At 45.5% G+C, this 20,490-nt stretch overlaps 1 protein-coding gene across 3 annotated transcripts in view; it reads right to left on the bottom strand.

Annotated features, from left to right (window-relative positions):
- PRDM2 (PR/SET domain 2) overlaps nt 1-20,490 on the bottom strand; it is a 69,182-nt gene that overhangs the window by 9,754 nt on the left and 38,938 nt on the right. For 2 of the 3 annotated variants that reach the window (XM_072977807.2, XM_072977805.2), the window contains exon 7: nt 1,296-1,403. In XM_072977807.2, coding sequence (XP_072833908.2) covers nt 1,296-1,403 — 108 coding nt within the window. Of the gene's footprint in view, nt 1-1,295; nt 1,404-10,243; nt 10,296-20,490 lie in introns of those variants that run through there. The other variant, XM_072977808.2, reaches the window with a different exon arrangement.

Genomic DNA, 20,490 nt, shown 5'->3' on the forward strand with positions numbered 1-20,490 from the left:
AAAAAAGGAAATCGAACATTGCAAATACAGCTGCACGGTTGCTATTCAGAAAAAATAATATTGCCTTTTTGCTCTTTCACAACACTGAACTTTTCTTCAGTGCTACACATTTTGCAAAAGTGGTCTTTGCCCGGAAGAAGCAAGAGGAAGACTGGGCCATCCCTTTGTGTCATACAAATTTAATTCTAAAACATAAAACCATAAACCATGCATAAAACCATTCATCCCAGTGTGGTGAAGCCATTGGAACAGAACTTCAAAAAACCAGATTCTAGTTCTCACCGACAGGGCCTGACCTACAAACCTCACAGGGTTCTCGAGGCTAAAGAGGGGAGCAAAGCCACATTGAGCTGCCTGGAACAAATGTGGAATCCATACTTGATTAACCCATTTCAAAACAGCAACGTCTGAAAAACAGACTGCAATGTCCCTTCCAGAAGGTTCGCTTCTGTCCAAGGTTCTAGCCACCCATTCCCTTTTAAAAATGGCACAGATGTCTCCTGCAACTCCATTTTCCCAGGACTTTCTGTGACTTCAGAGCATGCGCCGTCCTCATCAAGCTGGGGGGGAGGCACTGCTGATGGGTCTTCAGGGAGAAATGCTGACATTTCTTCCCCCCCCCACCCCTGGGGTCCTGCAGCACCCACAAGCTCAGTTTGCTAATAAAAAGCGAGGATAAAATTATTCACCACTCTCTCACACACAATGGTGACAGCAGCCACAAAATTAAAAGACGCCTGCTTCTTTGGAGGAAAGTGATGACAAACCTAGGCAGCATCTTAAAAAGCAGAGACATCACCTTGCCAACAAAGGTCCGCATAGTCAAAGCTATGGTTTTTCCAATAGCGATGAATGGAAGTGAGAGCTGGACCATAAAGAAGGCTGATCCCCGAAGAATTGATGCTTTTGAATTGTGGTGCTGGAGGAGACTCTTGAGAGTCCCCTGGACTGCAAGGAGAACAGACCTATCCATTCTGAAGGAAATCAACCTTGAGTGCTCACTGGAAGGACAGATCCTGAAGCGGAGGCTCCAATACTTTGGCCATCTCATGAGAAGAGAAGACTTCCTGGAAAAGACCCTAATGTTGGGCAAGTGTGAAGGCAAGAGGAGAAGGGGATGACAGAGGACGAGATGGCTGGACAGGGTCACCGAAGTTACCAACATGAATTTGACTCAACTCCGGGAAGTAATGGAAGACAGGAGGGCCTGGCGTGCTCTGGTCCATGGGGTCACGAAGAGTCGGACACGACTAAACGACTAAACAACAACAACACACACTGTCACACATGCTTACCTTCTCTGGGCTCCCTCATGTCAGCAGGAGCTAAAGCCAAAGAAGTGTTCTGTTTCTTATCTATTGTTTTCTTTCCTTTGTTTTTTGCCTCCTGGGATTTTTTCTTCCCTGAAAAGATCAAAATAAGTCACATAAGTTTTGCTTTAATGTGTTGTCTTTTCCTTTTAAAAAAATCTTCAAAGAAGGATTTTTTAGTGAGTGTATTGTGGAAGTTGTCAAGTAATCCTGGAAATGACCTATTCACACCCAAAGGGAGAACCAGAAATTGCACCGCTTCTCCCTTAACACACAGCCTTTCCTATGTGGTGCTGCCTAAGAATTTTTAAATGCTACTCTCAATAATTCCACCCAAGTTGGGTCAGTATTTGGGGAACACAGGAACCAAAGGTCCATAGCATCTGGAGGGCACCAGCTTGAGGAGAGCTGATTGAAATAATATTATTGTATGAAAACTCAAAACACAATGCAGAAAGAAACAACTGGAATTCTTAGAATTCATTACAAACATATTTCCTTCTGTCATAGCCTAAAGGGTGAAATGAACTGCTCACCACCCTTTGCAGTTCATGCTGTGCGCTTGAACTCTTGAGCACATCCCACTTTGTAGGAAGATTTTACAGATTCCACGAATATGCAAAAAAAAAAAAGAACAGACAGGAAGGAGAATTCAGGAAAGGACAGAAAGGGCAGATTCACAGAAGGACAGAAAGCTTATTTCACTGGTTTAATAAAGTTAAGACAGAATGTGCAAAGGGAATGCACACACTGCATACAAAGGGAAAGTTTTGCAAAACTTTCAAGCAAGTGGAAGCTTTCAAAGTAGTGGAACAAGCCCTCGGTTTTGGAGCAGGGCCACCCAATCTCCTTCTGCCACAGCTGTGAAGGCCTTTCATCTAATAGCAGGTATTGCTCAGCACACGGTAAGGGAGTAGAGACTGTTTTTCAGTGGTGGGCCTACATTCTTGGGGCCCTGAGGCTCGAAGCTCTTCAGAATAATCTGCAAGGTCTGTGTAACCACTGTTATCTTCTTCAATGGGGTTGGTTCCATGACCGATCGCAACAAGCTGGGTGTTCAAGTTTGAGAAATGCACAATGTATATAGAAAGAAATGAGGCTGGACTGTAATTTTGCCATGATAGCAACATGCAAACCAGCAAGAAAACAGGAAGAAGAATTAGCCAGTTTAGAATCAAGTTCATAAGACCTCACTGGGTAGAGATTTCTAAGATCCATGGGAGGAGCAAAGCATTAGGGGATGGTAGTCTTTCTCCTCATTGAGTGAGCCTTGACAAAGAACAGCTGAGAATCCTGAAACTCCTCTGAGATCTTGTAATTTTTACATGAAAATAACTAGAATTCTGGCTGGAGGAATTCCAGGGAGTTCTGAAAATGCCATGCCTAATTGGTTTAGCTTTTAGATTCATCTATTTATTGCATTCTTATGCCACTTTTCTACCAACAGTGGAACTCAAGGCAACCTACAAATCATTAAAAGAACAAGAAAAACAGCCTATAAATAGCTCTTAAAATTATTGAACAAATAATTATTAAAATCATCATATAAAACAGATTAAAAATATAAAAACATTTAAAAGCACATTAAAAGGTTATATTCACAGTGAACCTAAGATGAGCTATGTTAAAAACAGATATTAAACACAGAAAAGCAGTCAGCATAGCCTCATGGGGGAGGGCGTTCCATAACCGAGGGGCCACCCCTGGGAAAGCCTATCCTTGGGCCCCTGTCCAATGTACTTGCAAACACAACAGGGCCAAGAGAAAGGCCTCCTTTGATGATCTAAGATATGAGGAGGGTTATCTGGGGAGATGTGGTCCATCGGATGGCCAAGACCCAAGCTGTATACCCTTCATAATGTGTCCCCCCCCCAAAAAAAGACAGGGTCTTCTATTATTTTTTGCACCTAAAAACACGTTGGGGCTTATTTTCAGGGGATGTATTTTTTATGTACAACCATCAACATTTATTCAAATACAGCCATGTCCTCTTCTTCTGATGGCTGCACAAGGGCGGAGAGCAGGGTTTCACTTCACTGGGGCTTATTCTGGGGGTAGGGCTTATATTGCGAGCATCCTGAAAAATGATATTGCGGCTTATTTTCAGGTTAGGACTTATTTCCAGAGAAACAAGGTAGGTTATAGTTCATATTTTCAATGGAGCTTGGGAATGCACTAGTAACTAGTGAAGCAGCGGCAACTGTAATCAGCCGCAGTCAATAGTCTGGCGGCAGCATTCTGTGTGACTGCAGCCAAATCAGAGATTTCAAGGAACGGGAGCAGCTGGTGCACTATATTCAACAGGGCAAATGCACACCTCGCTTCTGATGAGATCTGGGCTTCTAGGCTTTGAGAGGATTCAAGGAATACTCCCAAACTGCAAGCCTAGCTTTTCAGGAGGACTGGAATCCTATCTAGTATTCCTACTCCTTCATCTGCCTTTCGATTGACCATGAGCCTCTATACCTTATCTGGAATTAGTTTGCCCTCATTTACTCCATTACTGGTGACAGACATTGGTTTAGAACAGAAACGGCTTCCTTGGAATCCGATGGAAAGGAGAGCGAGAGAGTTGTGTGTCATCCACATACCAAACTCTAAAATGTCTGGTTTTGTGCTAGTATTAAATAACGTGACAAAACAGAGCCCTGTGTGACACCCACGGGCCAAAAGCCAAGGCACAGAGTGGGAGTCGCCAACATGGGACGGGATATACTACGAAACAGGGCCTCCATGCCCCACCCCAGAGAGACAACACCGAAGGATACCATGGTTGAGGTCACGGAGAGGTCCAGAGGACCAACAGGGACACCATTCCCCTGGCTACCTCCAGGTGCAGGTGATCCACCAGGATGACCAAAGCGGTCTCTCTCCCATAACCAGGGATCTGGATTGAAAGTGATCCAGATAATCCGTTTCATCCAGGAAATTGCGATTCCACCACTTAAGCAGCAAGCAAGCACTCACTGCGTGGTCATGTTTATAAGATAAATTGGTCTAGGCTGTCTATCGCATTCTATCATTTATGCACAGTTATTTTGTGGTTGTGTGTGCTGTTGTTTTTTCCCCACTGTGTGAGGTTTTGGCATCGCTGGGGAAGGAACAGCATAGAAATGAAAATAATTACGAACCAACCCACTCTCCCAATTTTAGGTTTTTTGTTACATATTAAATCCTTCATGTCAAGGAAGCTCCTCCAGCCCCCTCTGCTGTTCTTTAAACTTACAATTTCTTCATAATTTGGAGAGACAATACACCGCGCATGAGACCATTTGTTTGCCAGGATAAAAGTCTTTTTCAGAAGTTCAATGAAACAATCCTTTCTTCGGCCCTCTGATGTACTTGTGCATCTGGGAATCCAGCAGGCAAGTCACGACGCCCACCAAACGCACATAGCAAGGCAGACCCCCGACACTCTCCTTTCCCAACAAAGACACACATGCACACAGAAGCTCCTTGCACCAACACATGAACCTCAGAGAGTCATGTCACCTGTGAGGTTCCTCTGCTGGTGTAAAAAAGGGTATGCGTATCAAATATCTCAAGAAGGGGGAAAGGGGGTTCCACCTGTAAGATGCAGCTAGAAATATATAAGGAGCCTGTTATGCAGAAACCAGAAAGTACCATCCAAGCATCTCATCATGTAACATAAAAGACATCAGTCCCCAAAGGCAGCAAGCCAGCGCCAGACCTGCCACAAAGGGTGAAAATTATTGATGTATTTATTAATGTCACGGCGGTGCTTCTGAACGAACCAAGAGAAGGAAGAGGTTTCAGAATGGAAAGCCCATTCAAAATAGACCACTCGAGAAAGGGAACGGAGCCCCCCCCCATTCCTGATGGTTCCTGCTTCCTCTCCCCCCTCAGAGAAAGCAGAACCGTCCAGAGACGGAGGCGGCTGTTCTGGAAGGCCAGCTGAAGCTCTTTGGGACTTAGCTCAAAGGAGGCCGATGGAGGCCGACCGAGTGGCTCTTCTACTTTGAGAAAGCCAGCCTATCCTTGACTCCACTTCTTTGGTGTTTTTGTATATATGTGACACATAGCCTCGCTGCTTAAATTTTATATTGTTTTTCTATATTCATCACCACAAAGCCATCCACTGTCACAAACTGTGCTGCTTTCATAAACATGTCTCCCCATCCTATTGTTGTGGAGCCCCAATGGGACTCCAGGTGCTGCTTCGGTTTGTTTCAACCATCCATCATAAGACGGAGATTCAAAATACATGGGATACATGAATTTTAATACCCTCTGGGCTCTGCAGCTCCAACAAGGGAGAATTTAGACGGGAAACAGCACTCTGCAGGAACGCAGCGCACGTAGCCCACGATTCCCTTCGCATCAGACCATCGCCAGTATGGCATCATAACCATGGTGAAAGAACTGGGCTTGGACCTGCCATGCATCATCAGCCATCACGGGAATCTCACTGAACGACTGGGGCCCCAATCACATCTTCTCAAATTAGCCACTCTCTTTCAGGGTTCTTGTGAAAATACAATGGCGTACATCAACATACACCACCTTATACGAATGGGGAGGAAATGCAGGCTATAAATGGAATGAAATAACAGTGACGCCAATGCTGTTGCTAACAGACCACGACTACTCTAGAGCACCAGCCTTCCTGTACCAGGCCAAAAGGGCCACATTTATTCCTGCACACAACAGGGAATCTCACAAGTCTGGCAGAAAACACTCTCCCCCTGATGGGTGGATTTCCCACCATCTGGTAGACAGAAGGACACTCCTCGGTCTGTGGAAGCTCTATTTTGCTATTTGGCTTATGGACCCCCTTTCAAAAGAGAGACGAGAAAAGGGAGATTTTTTTGGATTGCAGTTCCCAGCCAGCACACTGTTCTACTGTAACATTTATGAAGCGTGTGGTGACTGCTCTGTTAGATACTGTGCTCCTTTACTGCATGACAGAGCAGAGAAGGCTGACCTGCCGGGTTCATCTTAGCCAAGTGGAAACACACCCACTGGATTCTGTCGGCATCTTTGCCACGGCATGGGACCGGATGTCCAGCCAGCACAGCCCCTCCTTCTTTCCAGAGCAGCCCACCAGGCAGGCGTCTCTCAAAAGGCCGCGCGCCAGGCTGGGACGGCAATGGCTTTCTACCATTCTCGTGCTCCAAATACAGGTTGTGTTTGTATGGGGAGGTCCCGTGGTGTGACCCTAATCCAGGAGGAGACATCCCCAAAACATCTAAATCCCAAATCTCCAGCAACCCCACTTCCATGTGCAGCACCCTTAGCAAAGAACCCCCTACCCCAATCTCGGGTGGCATAACTGAAGAGACAACAAGAAAAAAGAGAAGAAGAACAGAGGCCCAAACAGCATCGCAAAAGGCACCCTCGGGTTCAATCACGAATCCTGGAGCAGAGCGGAGGGAGGAACCCTGCATCTCTCAGGGATGGGACTTTTGACAGTTAAGGGACTTCCACTCCCAGAATCCTCCAGGAATTCCCCAGGCATGTGCAAACCAGAAATGGGAGCCTGCAGACCTTCACTGGTGTGCTGTCCACCTGTTTCTCCTTTCAAAAACAAAGCAGCCATCCCAACGCTTCCTGGGAGGTGCAGGCCATTCAGGGAAGTGTCTCCCCATGGCTCCGTTGGCTCTACAACGAGGGTGTGTGTGTGTGTTTCCTCCCCAAGATGGCTGAACTTGACTGTCTAGAGTTCTGCCTGGCAAATGGCTGAAGAACGCTGGGAGGGAGAGTCTGGAAACCCAGAAATCTCCTCCCTCTGCAACAACCAAGTCCTCTTACACTCCTAGTGTCACCTCTGCCTAAGCATCTTGCATTGGGGTGCACCAAAGACAGGCTAGGGCTGATTGCTCAGTCACCATGGGAGACGGCATGAATCCCAGGATCATCCTGAATACAGGCAACACTCCGAACATAGCCAGCCATTTCTGTAGCCCTGTGCGGTTTCTTCTGACTGGCCTCAGCTCTCTAGGATCATAGGCCAAGAAAGGGCTTCCCCATTAGCTGTTCCCCGGTCCTTTTAACTGGAGACCACACAGTCTGGATCTGGCCTGTCTTGAATGCAAAACACAAGTGCTGTTGCTCCGCTATAGCTTTCTTATCCCTTAACAGCTAAATGGTAAGATACCAGTTTTTTCCCCCATTCAACCACAAATGTTTGGACGTGTTTATTATACCATGTAAAATTAACCGACTACATGTGCTTAGATCTTAATTTGAGGAGGGCATTGAGAAAACTGCCCCATCAAAAACACATCCTCTCTTACTCAAGGCTTCCCGGAAGTTTTCATTCTGTCAAACAACCGGCGCAGCATGTTTTATAAAGAAACGAGCAAGACCTGCCGGTAGCCAGTCACTTTGGTGGCGGCTGCTGGTGTTGACCAGATAAGGAGGTAGCGGTGCTCTCAACCGGCTGATTGGTGATGAAACCACCACGGTTGGAAGAGGGGACGCAAGCAAGAGCAAGCAGCTCTTGTCAAGAAGGCAGAAGGAAAGGGAGGAGAGGAGAGATGGGTGAGAAAGGGGGACACTTCAGTGGGGAAGACCCAAAGGCTCCCACTGGCATTCAGCCACTAGAAACCTGGTTGGGGGGGAGTGGGCTAGCCTGGCAGAGGACGGGCAACCTCTGCTAGACGCCCAGTGAGCTGCAAGGATGGGGCAAAGGCCAACAACTGCCTGAGATGGAACAGAAATCAACCATGCATGACCACAGCATGACAGCAGGTTTCTTTGCCCAATGCCTACAAATTCTCACACGAGTGTAAGCTGTCTATCTTTTCTGTGAGAGAGCTCTTTGGCTAATGTTAAATGTCCCATCTGGCTGGCCCTTAGATCCCGGGGCATCTCAAATTCCTTTCGACTCTCCATTAGTACACGGCGTGCTACTTCTTACTTAAGGGGGAAAGGATGCCTAAGGGCCCCTTCATCCTGCTAGTTGAAAACTCTACTACCTTTATTAAAATCTCCCACAAGCTGGTCTAAGGGCAAGAGTGGGCGTAAATTGGACTAGCTTTTGGTATAATTTCAGAACCCCTTTGCAAGGAAATAGTTCAGACATTTAAAAAAAGGAACGTGTACTTTCAATCGGGAAGGGGAAGAGAGGGAATTGTGCATGGCTGATTTGAAGCCCCTTGATCACCACCAGATCAACCTCAGAGGAAGGAAAAGGTGACCCCACTGCTGGATCAGAGTATTCAACGTTGACGAGGGGGACATACTTCCAAATCCCTAACCCCGCCACAATGCTTACCAAGGGGCCCTGAGCTCTCACTACACTCTCCCAGACAAAGCTCCTCTTGCACAGGTCTCTTCTAAGGATAAGAAAAGCAATTTTTTTGGGGTGGGGGGGAGACACCAAATCAGCCACTCTTGAGTTCTGGTGGAATGGCTTAAAAAGAAAAAGGAGAAATACTGTAGAAAAAGAAAGGGGGGAAAATCAGCAATAATACCTAGGTATTCTAAAGAGAGTTCTCATCTTTAATAGAAGATCTGGAATTAGACCTGCATGACCTTAACACAAAATTAACCCTGGAAGAGGCGATTCGGCCGGCAGCTGCTCCTGCTTACTAAAAACAGCCAAGATGACAACTTGAAACCGAATGTAATTTTAGATCGACTTGATCAGAGTATAAGGAGGAAGGGGAAACATCCAAATATCTTCTGCCTTGACTGCTTCAGGACTCCACATCGTTCTTTCGAAGTGTTGTGAAACTTTTTAAAAAATTTTTATCCATGGGAGCCGACGGAGAAAAGCATCAGCCTTGCTAACATTTCCTCATTCCAAACCCCAAGAACATCCCCATTTCATCAAAAGGTTGTCCCTTTGAATGCAGACACAGCCACCACCGGAAGAGTGAAACTAATGCATGAAGGGGTTTCTCCAAATACTGTGATGTGAAAGCAGTGACAACACAGAAACACTGAAGCTGCATGGATTGGGAATGTGTGCGAGAGAAAGGGGGGGGGAGAGGGAGGGAAGGGGTGAAGAAAGAAAAGAAAGAGCAAGCAAAACAGGACAGCTTCTGTTTATATTTAGCAGAACTGGTACTATTTTAGGAGAAAAGGTGGATGCACACGAGACAACTGGAAAAGTAGAACTATAGAAGACGGACAAAAGGTGACGCTTAATATGCTCTGAGAATAGCAACCAATAAAATCACCATGTGGGGTAGCTGTTGTATGAAGCTACCCAAGAGACAGAAAACTGCAAATCAAGCTGAAGCAAGATACTGGTGTGTCTTAATAGATGGAACTACGAAACAAGAAGGATCAAACAGACATCTTGTTCAATTTCCTAGCCACTCGTTTCCATGCAGGCTGTTCCAAATCCGCATGGCTGGGAAAAAATGCATTTTAAAAGCAAGATTCTCCAGCTAACTCGGAAAACTGAGCTTTGCATTTCAGGAAAAGTAGCAACCACAGGCACCTCATTTGGAAGACAACACAGTCAGTCACCACAGGAGTTGCAACAGGTTTCTTTTAAACGATAAATTGTCATTTCTCTAGGGGAAAACAAAAACCCAGAGTCCCGTAACTAAACAAAATATTAGACAAACCAACTTCCGGTCTTAAATTGGCACTCTGGTAACCCACAGAAAAAGTGGGGTGGTGTTAACGCTTTACATGTCATAGATTTAATTCTGGGAATGAGCAAGAAAACTGGAAGATTTTCTTTTAAAAACTTAACAATGGACAAGTAACATTAAAAAAAACAAAGACAGCCAGTTTTTCATTTTCTAACACAGAACAGTGTTTTAAGAGCCATTTAAAAAGAAACATCAGGCCGGCTTTCTGCAGCCGCTGTCGCCACACAGAACCTCCTGTATGGCGATTATAAAAGGTGGCATCTCTTCCTCTGTATGGATTAACAGCGACCCTCTAGAGCTGGCAAACGGCATCTAGAACCTGCTGAGGGCCTGATCTATGCACACAAGTGCACTTACCATCAGGTTACTGAAGGGTCCTACCAGCTTGCTACGGGATCCTCCAGCTGGTCTAAACAAGAAAGATATACAGGAATGAAACACAGAGGAAGCAGAATGAGAACAGCGAAAAAAAGGAAAAAAAAGAAATCAAAATAGAAAAAGGAAGAACTAAATAAATATGTTATGTTGACACAGGAGTAGAAGAACATTGCATGGAAGGAACACACATAGACCAGCCAGGACGTCTAGCTATTAAAAGGGTCAAGAAGAGAAAAAGAGATATTCCCACCCCCAATGGTTTCTTTTTAAACAAAGTTTGAATTTCATTGTCTGGAACCGGCACAGCCTGCTCCATGGAGCCTCAATTTTAATTCGCAAAGAGACTCGGCCAGGTCTATGGGCCTGGAAGGCACCACAACTCTGCATTTAGATTTTTTTTTCTTCCTTGCGGCTATTATTCCTCCTCTAGAAAAATGAGACGAAAGCAACAGCTTAGATCAGAAAGTGAGAGGATTAAGGATACAGATTGCAAGGTAGCATTTTATTTAACATGGGGGGGGGTATATAGCCAATATATAACCAACATTCTTTGGATGATTCTGAGATCCAGGAGGAACTGGATGACGATGGACAGAAGACCTTCGAACCCCTATTTATGAACACCCACTTTCCAGAAAGATCTGGCAAGTGCCTCTAAGGCTGACTTTCAAGTGACACATTAATGCTTCTCATTTTTTTATTCCTCCACAATTTAACAGCACTTTATCACCATTGATTTGCTCGCCCTAAGAGCTGCTGGTGAAACACCTACGTTCTTTTACTGTTTTCGCTACCGTTCAGGCATTTGTTTTAGCCCGTGCCTTCACTCTCTTTTTTTTTACGCTCACAAGTTGTTGTACGAGAGGAGGAAGGGAGAAGGAGCAGGACATGCATTCCAGAAGAATAAAACTAAAATGAAGAGGCGGCAAAGACGTACGTCCTTGATTTCTGCCTATATACTGTACATTTGGGAAGTTACCGGCAGGGAGGCCCATATGTGCTTAAATAGCATCACATGACTTCTCTTCTGGAGCAAAGCCATGAGAGCATGACAGCCACGAGCACCTTAACACAGACCTTTGGTACATTAGGTCTCACCAAACATCTGGAAACTCAACCTCGGCAGCAGCCACCGAGTTGTCAAAACTCCTCCTGCAGATCTCTGTGAAATAAAATGGGCAATAACATGGAATATCGGGGGTTGGGGGTGGGGTGGGGAAATCTCCCATGGGAAGCCATCAAGAGCACTTTCTTAAGCCTTCTCCCTGATCCCAGTCAGCTCATCCCCAAACTGGGAGTCAAACAATCATTCTGACTCACACTCGTAGGCTGAGGTGGTGCCATTTCAGCAAAGGGCTGGGCAAATCAACTTTAGTAAAGTTGAACAGTAATCACAACTGCTTTTAAAGTAAAATCTTACTGTAGGGGCCCCTCTAATGGCAGGGGATCGGTTCCAAGGCCCCACCCCGCCACGCAGACGCTTAAAAAACACAGATTATAGCAAACGCTATTTTAACAGCAAACACGATACATGGCAAGGCTTCTGTCTCCCTTTGGTGGCCAGTTCCGATAACTCCATCATAAGAAACATTTCCAGGATTTTTCCTTTAATATTTTTAATATTTCTAGACTGTGGATAGGTGAATCAGCAGATATGAATCCTACAGATAAAGGGGTCCTACTGTAATTATTTCAAGCTGCTGTTGGCAGGCAACTTCAACGTCATTTTGTTGTGTGCCCTCAAATTGCTTCTAACTTGTGACAACCCTAAAATATTCAAGAAGTGTACCTGCAGTTTTGCCAACGCCAAGAGAATTTCATTGCCAAGCGGAGATTTGGACCCAGGTCTCCCGCGTCCTAGTCTGTCACTCGATTTACTGAATCACACCACTAGCAACAAATAGTTGTTAGTAACAATATTTCCTTCCACTTTCAGATAGTAATGATATTTCCTTCATTTTCAGATAGTAACAATATTTCCTTCCACTTTCAGATAATAACATTTCCTTCCACTTTCAGATAGTAACAATATTTCCTTTCACTTTCAGCAACATTAGTAACAATATTTGCTTCCGCTTTCAAATAGGCTCACAACATTTACTGGTCTTCAACAAACACGATGGCTTCTACAAGCAGGCTGTTGCAGGAGTTTAAACGACCAAGAGGGATATTTTATAGTGATAGCAAACACGATACATGGCAAGGTATCCTCCTTCATCTAGCCCACTGGTTCTTAACCTTGGGTTACTCAGGAGTTTTGGACTGCAACTCCCAGAAGCCTTCACTACCAGCTGTCCTGATTGGGGTTTCTGGGAGTTGCAGTTCAAAAGCATCTGAGTAACAAAGGTTAACAACCACTGATCTAGCCCAATACTGTACAGCCAACTCTGACTGACAGCGGTCGTCCTCCAAGCATTTCAGGCAGGTATTTTTCGCTGGAGATGCCGGTGGGCTAAACCCAGGGCCTCCTGAATTGCAAAGCATAGGCTCCTGCACTGCATGACATCTTCTCCCCAGTGACGGATCACTCTGGTTCCTTTCTCACTAGCCTGCTGAATGTCCATGTCAGCCGTGGAAAAACAGGAAGCTTCCCTTCCTCTGAAAGAAAGCCATCAAGAAAGCCAAGCAGCAGGAGGTCTACCTTCCCTCCAGAAGCCCAGATGCTCACTTGTAATGAATCTCTGAGTTGCCTATGACTGGAGCTTGGAAGACGGGTCTTCACTTACTACCATACTACTTCTTACCAACCGAAGTTTCAAAAATATATTTTAAAAAGCCAATGGCCAAAAATCCCCTCCAACAAATTTTATATATAAAATTTTATATAATTTTATATATGAAACATGTTACAGGCAACGTTGGTACTTACAACCTGTTATTTCCTGCCTATGATTATCTGATGTTCTAAAAAGACTGATTTTCACCCAATACAAAGTTTTTTTTAAAAAAAATCACTGATTATTATCACTGAAATGTCTGCTATTAAAATTAAATTAAGAATTGCAAAATGGCAATTAAGAATTCCAACAGACAAGCAATTACCCACAGAGCACGTAGCATCCTTTGGACAAGAGCAAAGGTAGTTTATACTTCCATTTCAGGAAAAACAAAAGCTGCAAATCAATATTCTAATGATTGACGAGCCAAATCAAAAGTAAAAAACAAAACAAAACAAAAAAAAAAAAAACCACCCAAAACAGTACAAGCTTTTAACACCTCCAAGCTCTCTCAATCAGGAAAGGTTTCACAAAAGCAATTCGTAACATCTTATCTAAAGATGGAGCTACAGTATTTCCAAAAAGCTTGCACTTTTTGGTGAGCTCTCTGTTGACCGCTGGTGGGGTCTCGAGGCACCTCCATGCGGAGGATTCCCCCTTCCGCCGCCACTTCTGGTTCTGGCACACTGTCCGCTCCCCCCCCCCAAGTTTTGGGCATGCGAGCCCAAAAAGGTTTGCCACCACTGTTATATACCATCCAAACTTGGCAACTGCCAGCAAATCTTGCAACAACCATCATGGGAGAGGCAGGGCAACAGAGGGACTGGGAGGCAGAAAGAGATGAACACTTAGATGAAGAAGACAACGTGAAAACCCGAGGCAGGGGGAAATAAGCTAAGCCCACTGCGGGGGGGGGGGGGGGGGAAATGAAAAAGAAAATCAATAGGATGGCGGTAGTGAAGGAAGAAACTCTGGTAAGAATTAGTCCGCCATTAGTGACCCTGAGGCAAATCTTTCAGAAGAAGCAACATTGGCATGACTAATTTGTTGGGTTTACTTAATGCTGGATGTAAAAAATGTTCTGAAGCTGCAGAATACAAATTGCCCTCCAGACTTTAACTTAATTTGGGAGTCCACCCAGGATCCTGCTTCAGGATTCTGCTCTCATAAGCCGTCAGTATTGCAACGGCTCCCCTTCCCTCGGTCTTCTCCTCTTCTGCGTCATTTGACACAAAGATCATTTCAGAGCCCCTTCACATACACAAATATAAGTTAAGAAGTCTGTTGAAAGTAATAGAGCTCTTTGGTTTATCCCAGCCCCCGCCGCTCAAAGCAGAGATTTGGAAACAGAGGCTACAGAGATTCTTCTAAAGTCACTTTGCATACAAGACCTCTTATTCTCAGCTCCTCAAGCCTGTTGCTCTTGTTTCTTCCTGTTACCTATATGCTCCTGTGGCACCGCCCGCTTCCGTGTTTGAGCTCATAACAGTTCGCTCCTAAGCTAAAGGCTTAGCGTGGAGTTCCATTCTTCATTCCACGGCAAAGTATGGTTAGCACCAACAAGGGAGACAATTAGACACTGGAAAGGGGAGAGAGAGTGAAGACGTTAAGTCGAAGTCTCTGAAGCACACGCTGGGAAATTAGGAGCGCTGTATCTGAATGTCCAATTGGAGAAAATAATTGTGACGTCCTCCTTTCACGTCACAATGGTCACGTCACTCTCATTCACACTTTATTCACGCTGCCACCAACCACACTTATTGATCTGACTCATCAGACAATGGTATGGATTTCAAAATAAAAAGGATTGTTTATTGAGAAAACATAAATAATAGTAAATCACTGTGGAAACTAAATAAGGCAATCAATGAGATAAAGTATCCCCCTCAATCACTCTCTCATTCAGACCTACACTAGCACAGTACCTCATAACATGAATAAACAGGCCCTAACACCCTAACCAAGTTCCTAACCGAACCCTATCTCATCCCAATCTTCCCATCTCCCAGTTCTTCCTCACCACATCCACTCCCCCCTTATATACATTAACTCCACCCACTGAAGTCCCACCTCCTGTCCTGCCATAGGTAGATAAACTCCAGCCATAGCAGTGACAGGCAGGTGACATCAGCACAGCCGTCACAATAATTAATTCCAGTTAGATCTGTTTCTTGTAGTGACGAGAGCAGATAAATATGGCAGAAATGCAAGCCAAGATAGAGTCCACCCTGGAAAAAGAGAATGAGTGGCCCAGCTGTTTAGATTCTGGTCACACTTTTCAATTTGAATGGCGGGGGCGGTGTGAAAAGGAGCAGAAGGTTTTAAGTCCTTTCAGTGACATTTTATGGAACAATTCCAAGTGGATTCCATAAATCCTTCAACATCTTCAAGCTGCAATATATTCAGAACCAGACACATTCATCCCAGCACCACTTAGCCCCAGAAACACTCTTCTCAGAATAAAATAAAATAATCTCCAGCTCTGACACCTTAAACATTAACAAGACCCACATGCTACTGCGGTTTCTGAAATGAGAACTTGTCGTTTAAGAGTCTGGTTCAGCTGAAGTTAAGCAGGGACTCAAGCTACATCCGCACACTCATTACTTGAGAGTAAGCCTGTCCAAACTCAATGGGATGGAGAAGATCATTCTGTAAATTTCCGTGAAAGCCAGGAGACTCAGCTTAGTCGCCCATGACATCCTTATTTATTCCCTTCTCTATCATGCCTCTCATTTACAAAAATAACATTCCAAGGCCAAAGTCAGAAAAGCTCGTCCATTTCCTTCATCAGCTCCTGCAAGCATCTGAAGAGAGCCAGCCAATGCACACTAAAAGTTGAATTCTAGGGAACATCTGGGTTGGGAGGGTTATTTAGGAGGGTAGGCATGCTTTGAGCACCATCAGCAAAAAATAATAATAATAATAAATAACACAACTCACTGGACACACACACACACACTCACATCCAACCCTGCCAGGCAAGAGGTCACCAGCTATGAAGGGCAACAAGGGCAGAGGTCTAACCCACAGTCAGCCAAGCCTTTCCCACAGCCCTGCCTGTGTCATTAAGTTACAGTAAGTAAACCCGATCCTTGACTTGGCCATGCTCTCCCTGCTTCAACCAGACCTTTCGCAGCCATGGATTCGAGCCACGCCGTTCTCACAGAGCCCTGCAAATCTGCTGCAGCCACCTTGAGGTGGTGGTCCCAAATGAGCGACACCACCTGATTTCAGCAGCTCTTTCGTCACCTGCCCCGGCGGCTCCTTGGGACAGTCTGTGAGAACAGCAGCTTCGGTTCACCCCATGGCAGGTAGGAGGCGGCGGCCTCGGCCGGGGAGTCTGACCGCATGTGCTTCGAAGCATCCTTGATCTGAGGTCCACACCGCCTGACTTAAATGGAAACTCATCTCTCTGGGTGGGGAACATAGAGAAATTAAATGCACATCCAACCCCCACCCCAAAGAACAACACAAAATGACAAAAATAATATTAAAAAAATAAATGAAAAAAAAGGTGACAAATTACAACCAATTACAACTTAATTTTAAAAAATTCAAAAGGTGACAGAAAGAGCTCTTGGGGGGAGGGACACCTCTCTTAGAGGCAGGATGCTTTTGGAGGACGCTTTAATAAAAAGTTGTGTTTTCACTAGTCTTCCGACAGCAAGGAGGGAAGAGGCCTGGCATGTGTGCGGTGGAAGGGAACGAGGCGAACTAGGGGTGCGCAAATACCTTCCGTTTCAATCTGCGTCTGCACAATTTGCCTTTTAAATAGCAACTGATTGCCTCCACCCGATTTGTTTTGAACACTTCGATTGAAATCCAGGTATTTAGGAGCATTCCCCTGCATCTGTAAAGGTCTGATTATTGATATGACGCATGAAAATAAGGAAAACAAAGGGCTCTGGCCTGGGACAGGTAGAAAAGTCAGGGTCACCAACTACTGCCGGATTTCCTGCATCCAGGCAATGGTTTCTATCCTTCCTCATCACCACCCTCATCACCTAGAACCACGACATGGATTCAAATTTACCCAATGCAACAGGGGCAGAAATAGCACTTGCTTCACTGCCTCAGGGAGGAGAGCTTGCTCCCAATGTGTCTCTGGTTTCCCACCCACCCTGTCCAGAAAAGAGGCATACAAGGGGTGGGGGAGAGTGAGAGGAAAAACAAAAATAAAAGTCAGCAGCAGGTGTGAATAAAAAGGAACCTCCAAAACAGAAAGGGAGCATCTCAAGGTCCTGTTCTTGATGCTAACATGAGCTACCTCAACTCAAGCCCTGTAAGAGAAGTTCAAGATGTCCAGGGCAGGTCACACCCGAACGTAGCATAAAATGTACTGCAAGGAAAGGAGAAAATGCAGGCTAGGGCACACTGGCGCTTCTGGAAGTGAAAGCAACGCAAACTCTCCCTTCCCTTCCCCTGCCGAGAGGCGCAATGGCCAGTGAGCCCAGGCCATCTGAGCTTGCCCTCAGGCTCCTGTGGGTCCGATTCCAGACTTTGGGCCTTTCACTGGCGCTTCAGCCGCCAATTCCCTCTCGCTCACAACGCTCTGGTTTGGCAGCACCCAACGCAGAACTTTCCTTTGCACAGGGAAACTTGAAGCGGCTGCTTGTTTTTCCAGGTTTTTGGAAAACAAAGTTCAGAGAGCCCCATTTTGTCTCGAGCACCACTTCAGGTTTCTTACATCTGACTGGTTTGGAAATGGAGAAAGACCTTGGCCTTAGCGCCTGAATAATAACGCAAGGAAGCCACGGTACCAACAGCCCTTTCACCATGCCACCGCCTCAACTGAAGCGCTGGGGACCAGCTAAGAATCTGTCCCAAAGCCTCTTCGGGATGGCCCTCTTAATCCCATGCCGGGACTGGCCATGGCAAGGGGGGCTCCCAGTTACACCCTCTCCGCACCCTTGGGAGGCCCAAAACAGAATCTGTACAATATGTTGGGCCTAATGATCCACTCGGGCAGCCACGTGTTTGCCACGGTGACTGAAAAAGACCGAGCTGGCCTCCCTCTCCGGTTATGAAGGCTAAAGACCCCAAATAACAAAGAAGTCGGTGAGACAACCTGTGCCAGCTTGGGAAGGGCTATTATCAGGCAATGGAGTGGGCAAGAGTCCTATTCTGTGCCTGGGACATGACCAGGGCTTGAAAAATGTTAGAATGTCTCACCAGTCAGTCAAAAATTTCACCAGTCAGCATGACCGGACGATAGCCCTGCAATTTATTGGGATTGGGAATCACTGATTTATACCTTCAGACTTGGGTTGCTTTATTACCTGCGTGCCTGTGGGGTCATGAAGCTTGTATTTTGAATGCCTTTCTTTTGAATGTCTCCAGCAAAAATAAAACTGAAAGCAAAAGCGCCCGGCCTCTTAAGGAGCCAGGCTGTTTGGTTGAAATTGGGAGCAGGGAGTCTCCATATTCTCCAGCATGGGACTACTCCACATTCTCCTGCAGAGCTATATCTCTATGTGCCGCTCGACCTCTCTTCTCCCAAGAAGAGAGCTGTTTTCCTTTTGAAACGGGAGGGGGGAGGGGAGGGCTGCAGAATTAGAGTGAGAGAGAGAGAAAGAGAGAGAGACAGGCGGAGGGGAAGGAGGCAGGCAGGGAGGGAGCTATGACTCGTCCAGCAGCATTTTTCACTGTCACAGATGAGTGGACGAGTGCATTTTTCAAGCCTTGGACACAACTGTAGGTACAGTGCCTAAAAGTAATTCCCAAGCGAAGCGGTTTCCTGGCAAAGGGGGGGGGCACTTCTCCCTCTCTGTAGGTCAGTGCTGCACAAAACACTCAGCTAAGCAAGGCTGTGCTAGATGAACATCATCCGAGCCCCTAGTCCCAGGACATCGAAACATAAAGCCAGATACCACACTGAAGACAAACTGGTACAATGTTACTGTGATTTCATGATCTGATATCTGAATTAATGAAACTTGGATAAAAGCTGTTTCCCGTGGGAAGCCAGGGGAAGTGTGTGGCCAGGAAGTATTGTTCAAAGGCAGATTCTGATATATATATACCCAAATGGTTAGTCTTTAAGATGCCCCATTTTTTATTATTATTATTATTATTATTATTATTATTATTATTATTATTATTATTATTATTATTATTATTATTATTATTATTATTATTATTATTATTATTATTATTATTATTATTCTTTCATTTTGTTTTTGTTCAACCTGCCAGCACGGACTAACACGGCTACCTCTGCTAAAGCCAGTGATAGCAGCACACCTGGGGGCTAGCAGGGACGGGTTAGCCCAGGAGGAAAGGAGAGGAAAAGCACCACCCCGTCAGTGTTTCCTTGTTTTAATGGGTGTATTTCCAACAGTCCTGCTATTCGACCAAGACTACCACATAGGTCCTGAGAACATGAAAAAGGATAATGTTCGTGTACATTAAGTTCAATCAGAAGGGGGCGGGGCGGTGGTAGCGAGAAGGAAGAGTTTGCACAGGGCAATCCCCCTCTGGAGACGAATGGGATAAATCCTGGCCGATAGCGGCTTTTTCAGCATTTCCCCTGCCTTGAAGAAAAGCACAGAGAACCACAAGGATCCATAGGAAGGGGCTCAGAGGGGCCGTTCCGCCCCACAAACCCAGAAATCAACTCACAGATACATTCTTCACATGGGGACACGCCTGACCCAGTGGTCTTGATCCACGAAAGCTCGCGTACTGTATTAATTTTTCTGAGGTCTCGGAAGGTATTGCATACTCTTGCATTCAGGTCTTAGCATGTAGTAGTAACTCAGCAGCCAGCAAGAGGACTAAAAGACACAGCCGCCCGTCCTCTGCCGGATGGAGAGACATGTCAGAAGCAGGAATAACTCAGCAATGTCTCTCAATTCATGAATTCACCAACCAACACCTTCTAGTCATTCTTAACAGCTCCGATTAGGACACCACTCTCTCATTCCCCAGAGCACATACTCCCCAATCTCAAAAAAGACCACCATGATCACCAAGCACTGCAAAAATAGTATACAACTAAAATACTTCTATGTGTGTGTGTTTTGCGTAGTCAAGTCGCAACTGACTTACAGTGACCCTAGTAGGGTTTTCAAGGTGAGATATTTTAAGGAGTGGTTTGACCAGTTCCACTCCCCCCAGTGAGCATCCATGGCTGGGCAGGGATTTGAACCCTGTTCTCCAGAGTCCTAATCCACACCACCACACTGGGAATCCCAAAATACTTCTGTGGAAATGTATTAATTTTAAATATCACAATGCTACTAAGAAAAGCAAGTCCAAAACCACAGAGGCAACGTTGTACGCAGCAGAGTTTTAAAGAGCTAACGCCAAAGTGTTGAGTCCAGCTCCTTATTCGTGAAATACTGTAACTGTACACAATAGATACGAGAAGCAAAAGAAGGCTCGTTAAACAAGAGTTCGCTAAGGGTTTCTATTCCACCCACCCTTGCATGGCCATTTCCACCTCACCTGCCAATCACTCAAGTGGCCATCCTCCACCTCAGTGTGCCGCCTCTCCTCCAGGAA

Source organism: Pogona vitticeps, chromosome 7, assembly GCF_051106095.1.
Source record: "Pogona vitticeps strain Pit_001003342236 chromosome 7, PviZW2.1, whole genome shotgun sequence".
Classification (NCBI taxonomy): Eukaryota; Metazoa; Chordata; class Lepidosauria; order Squamata; family Agamidae; genus Pogona; species Pogona vitticeps.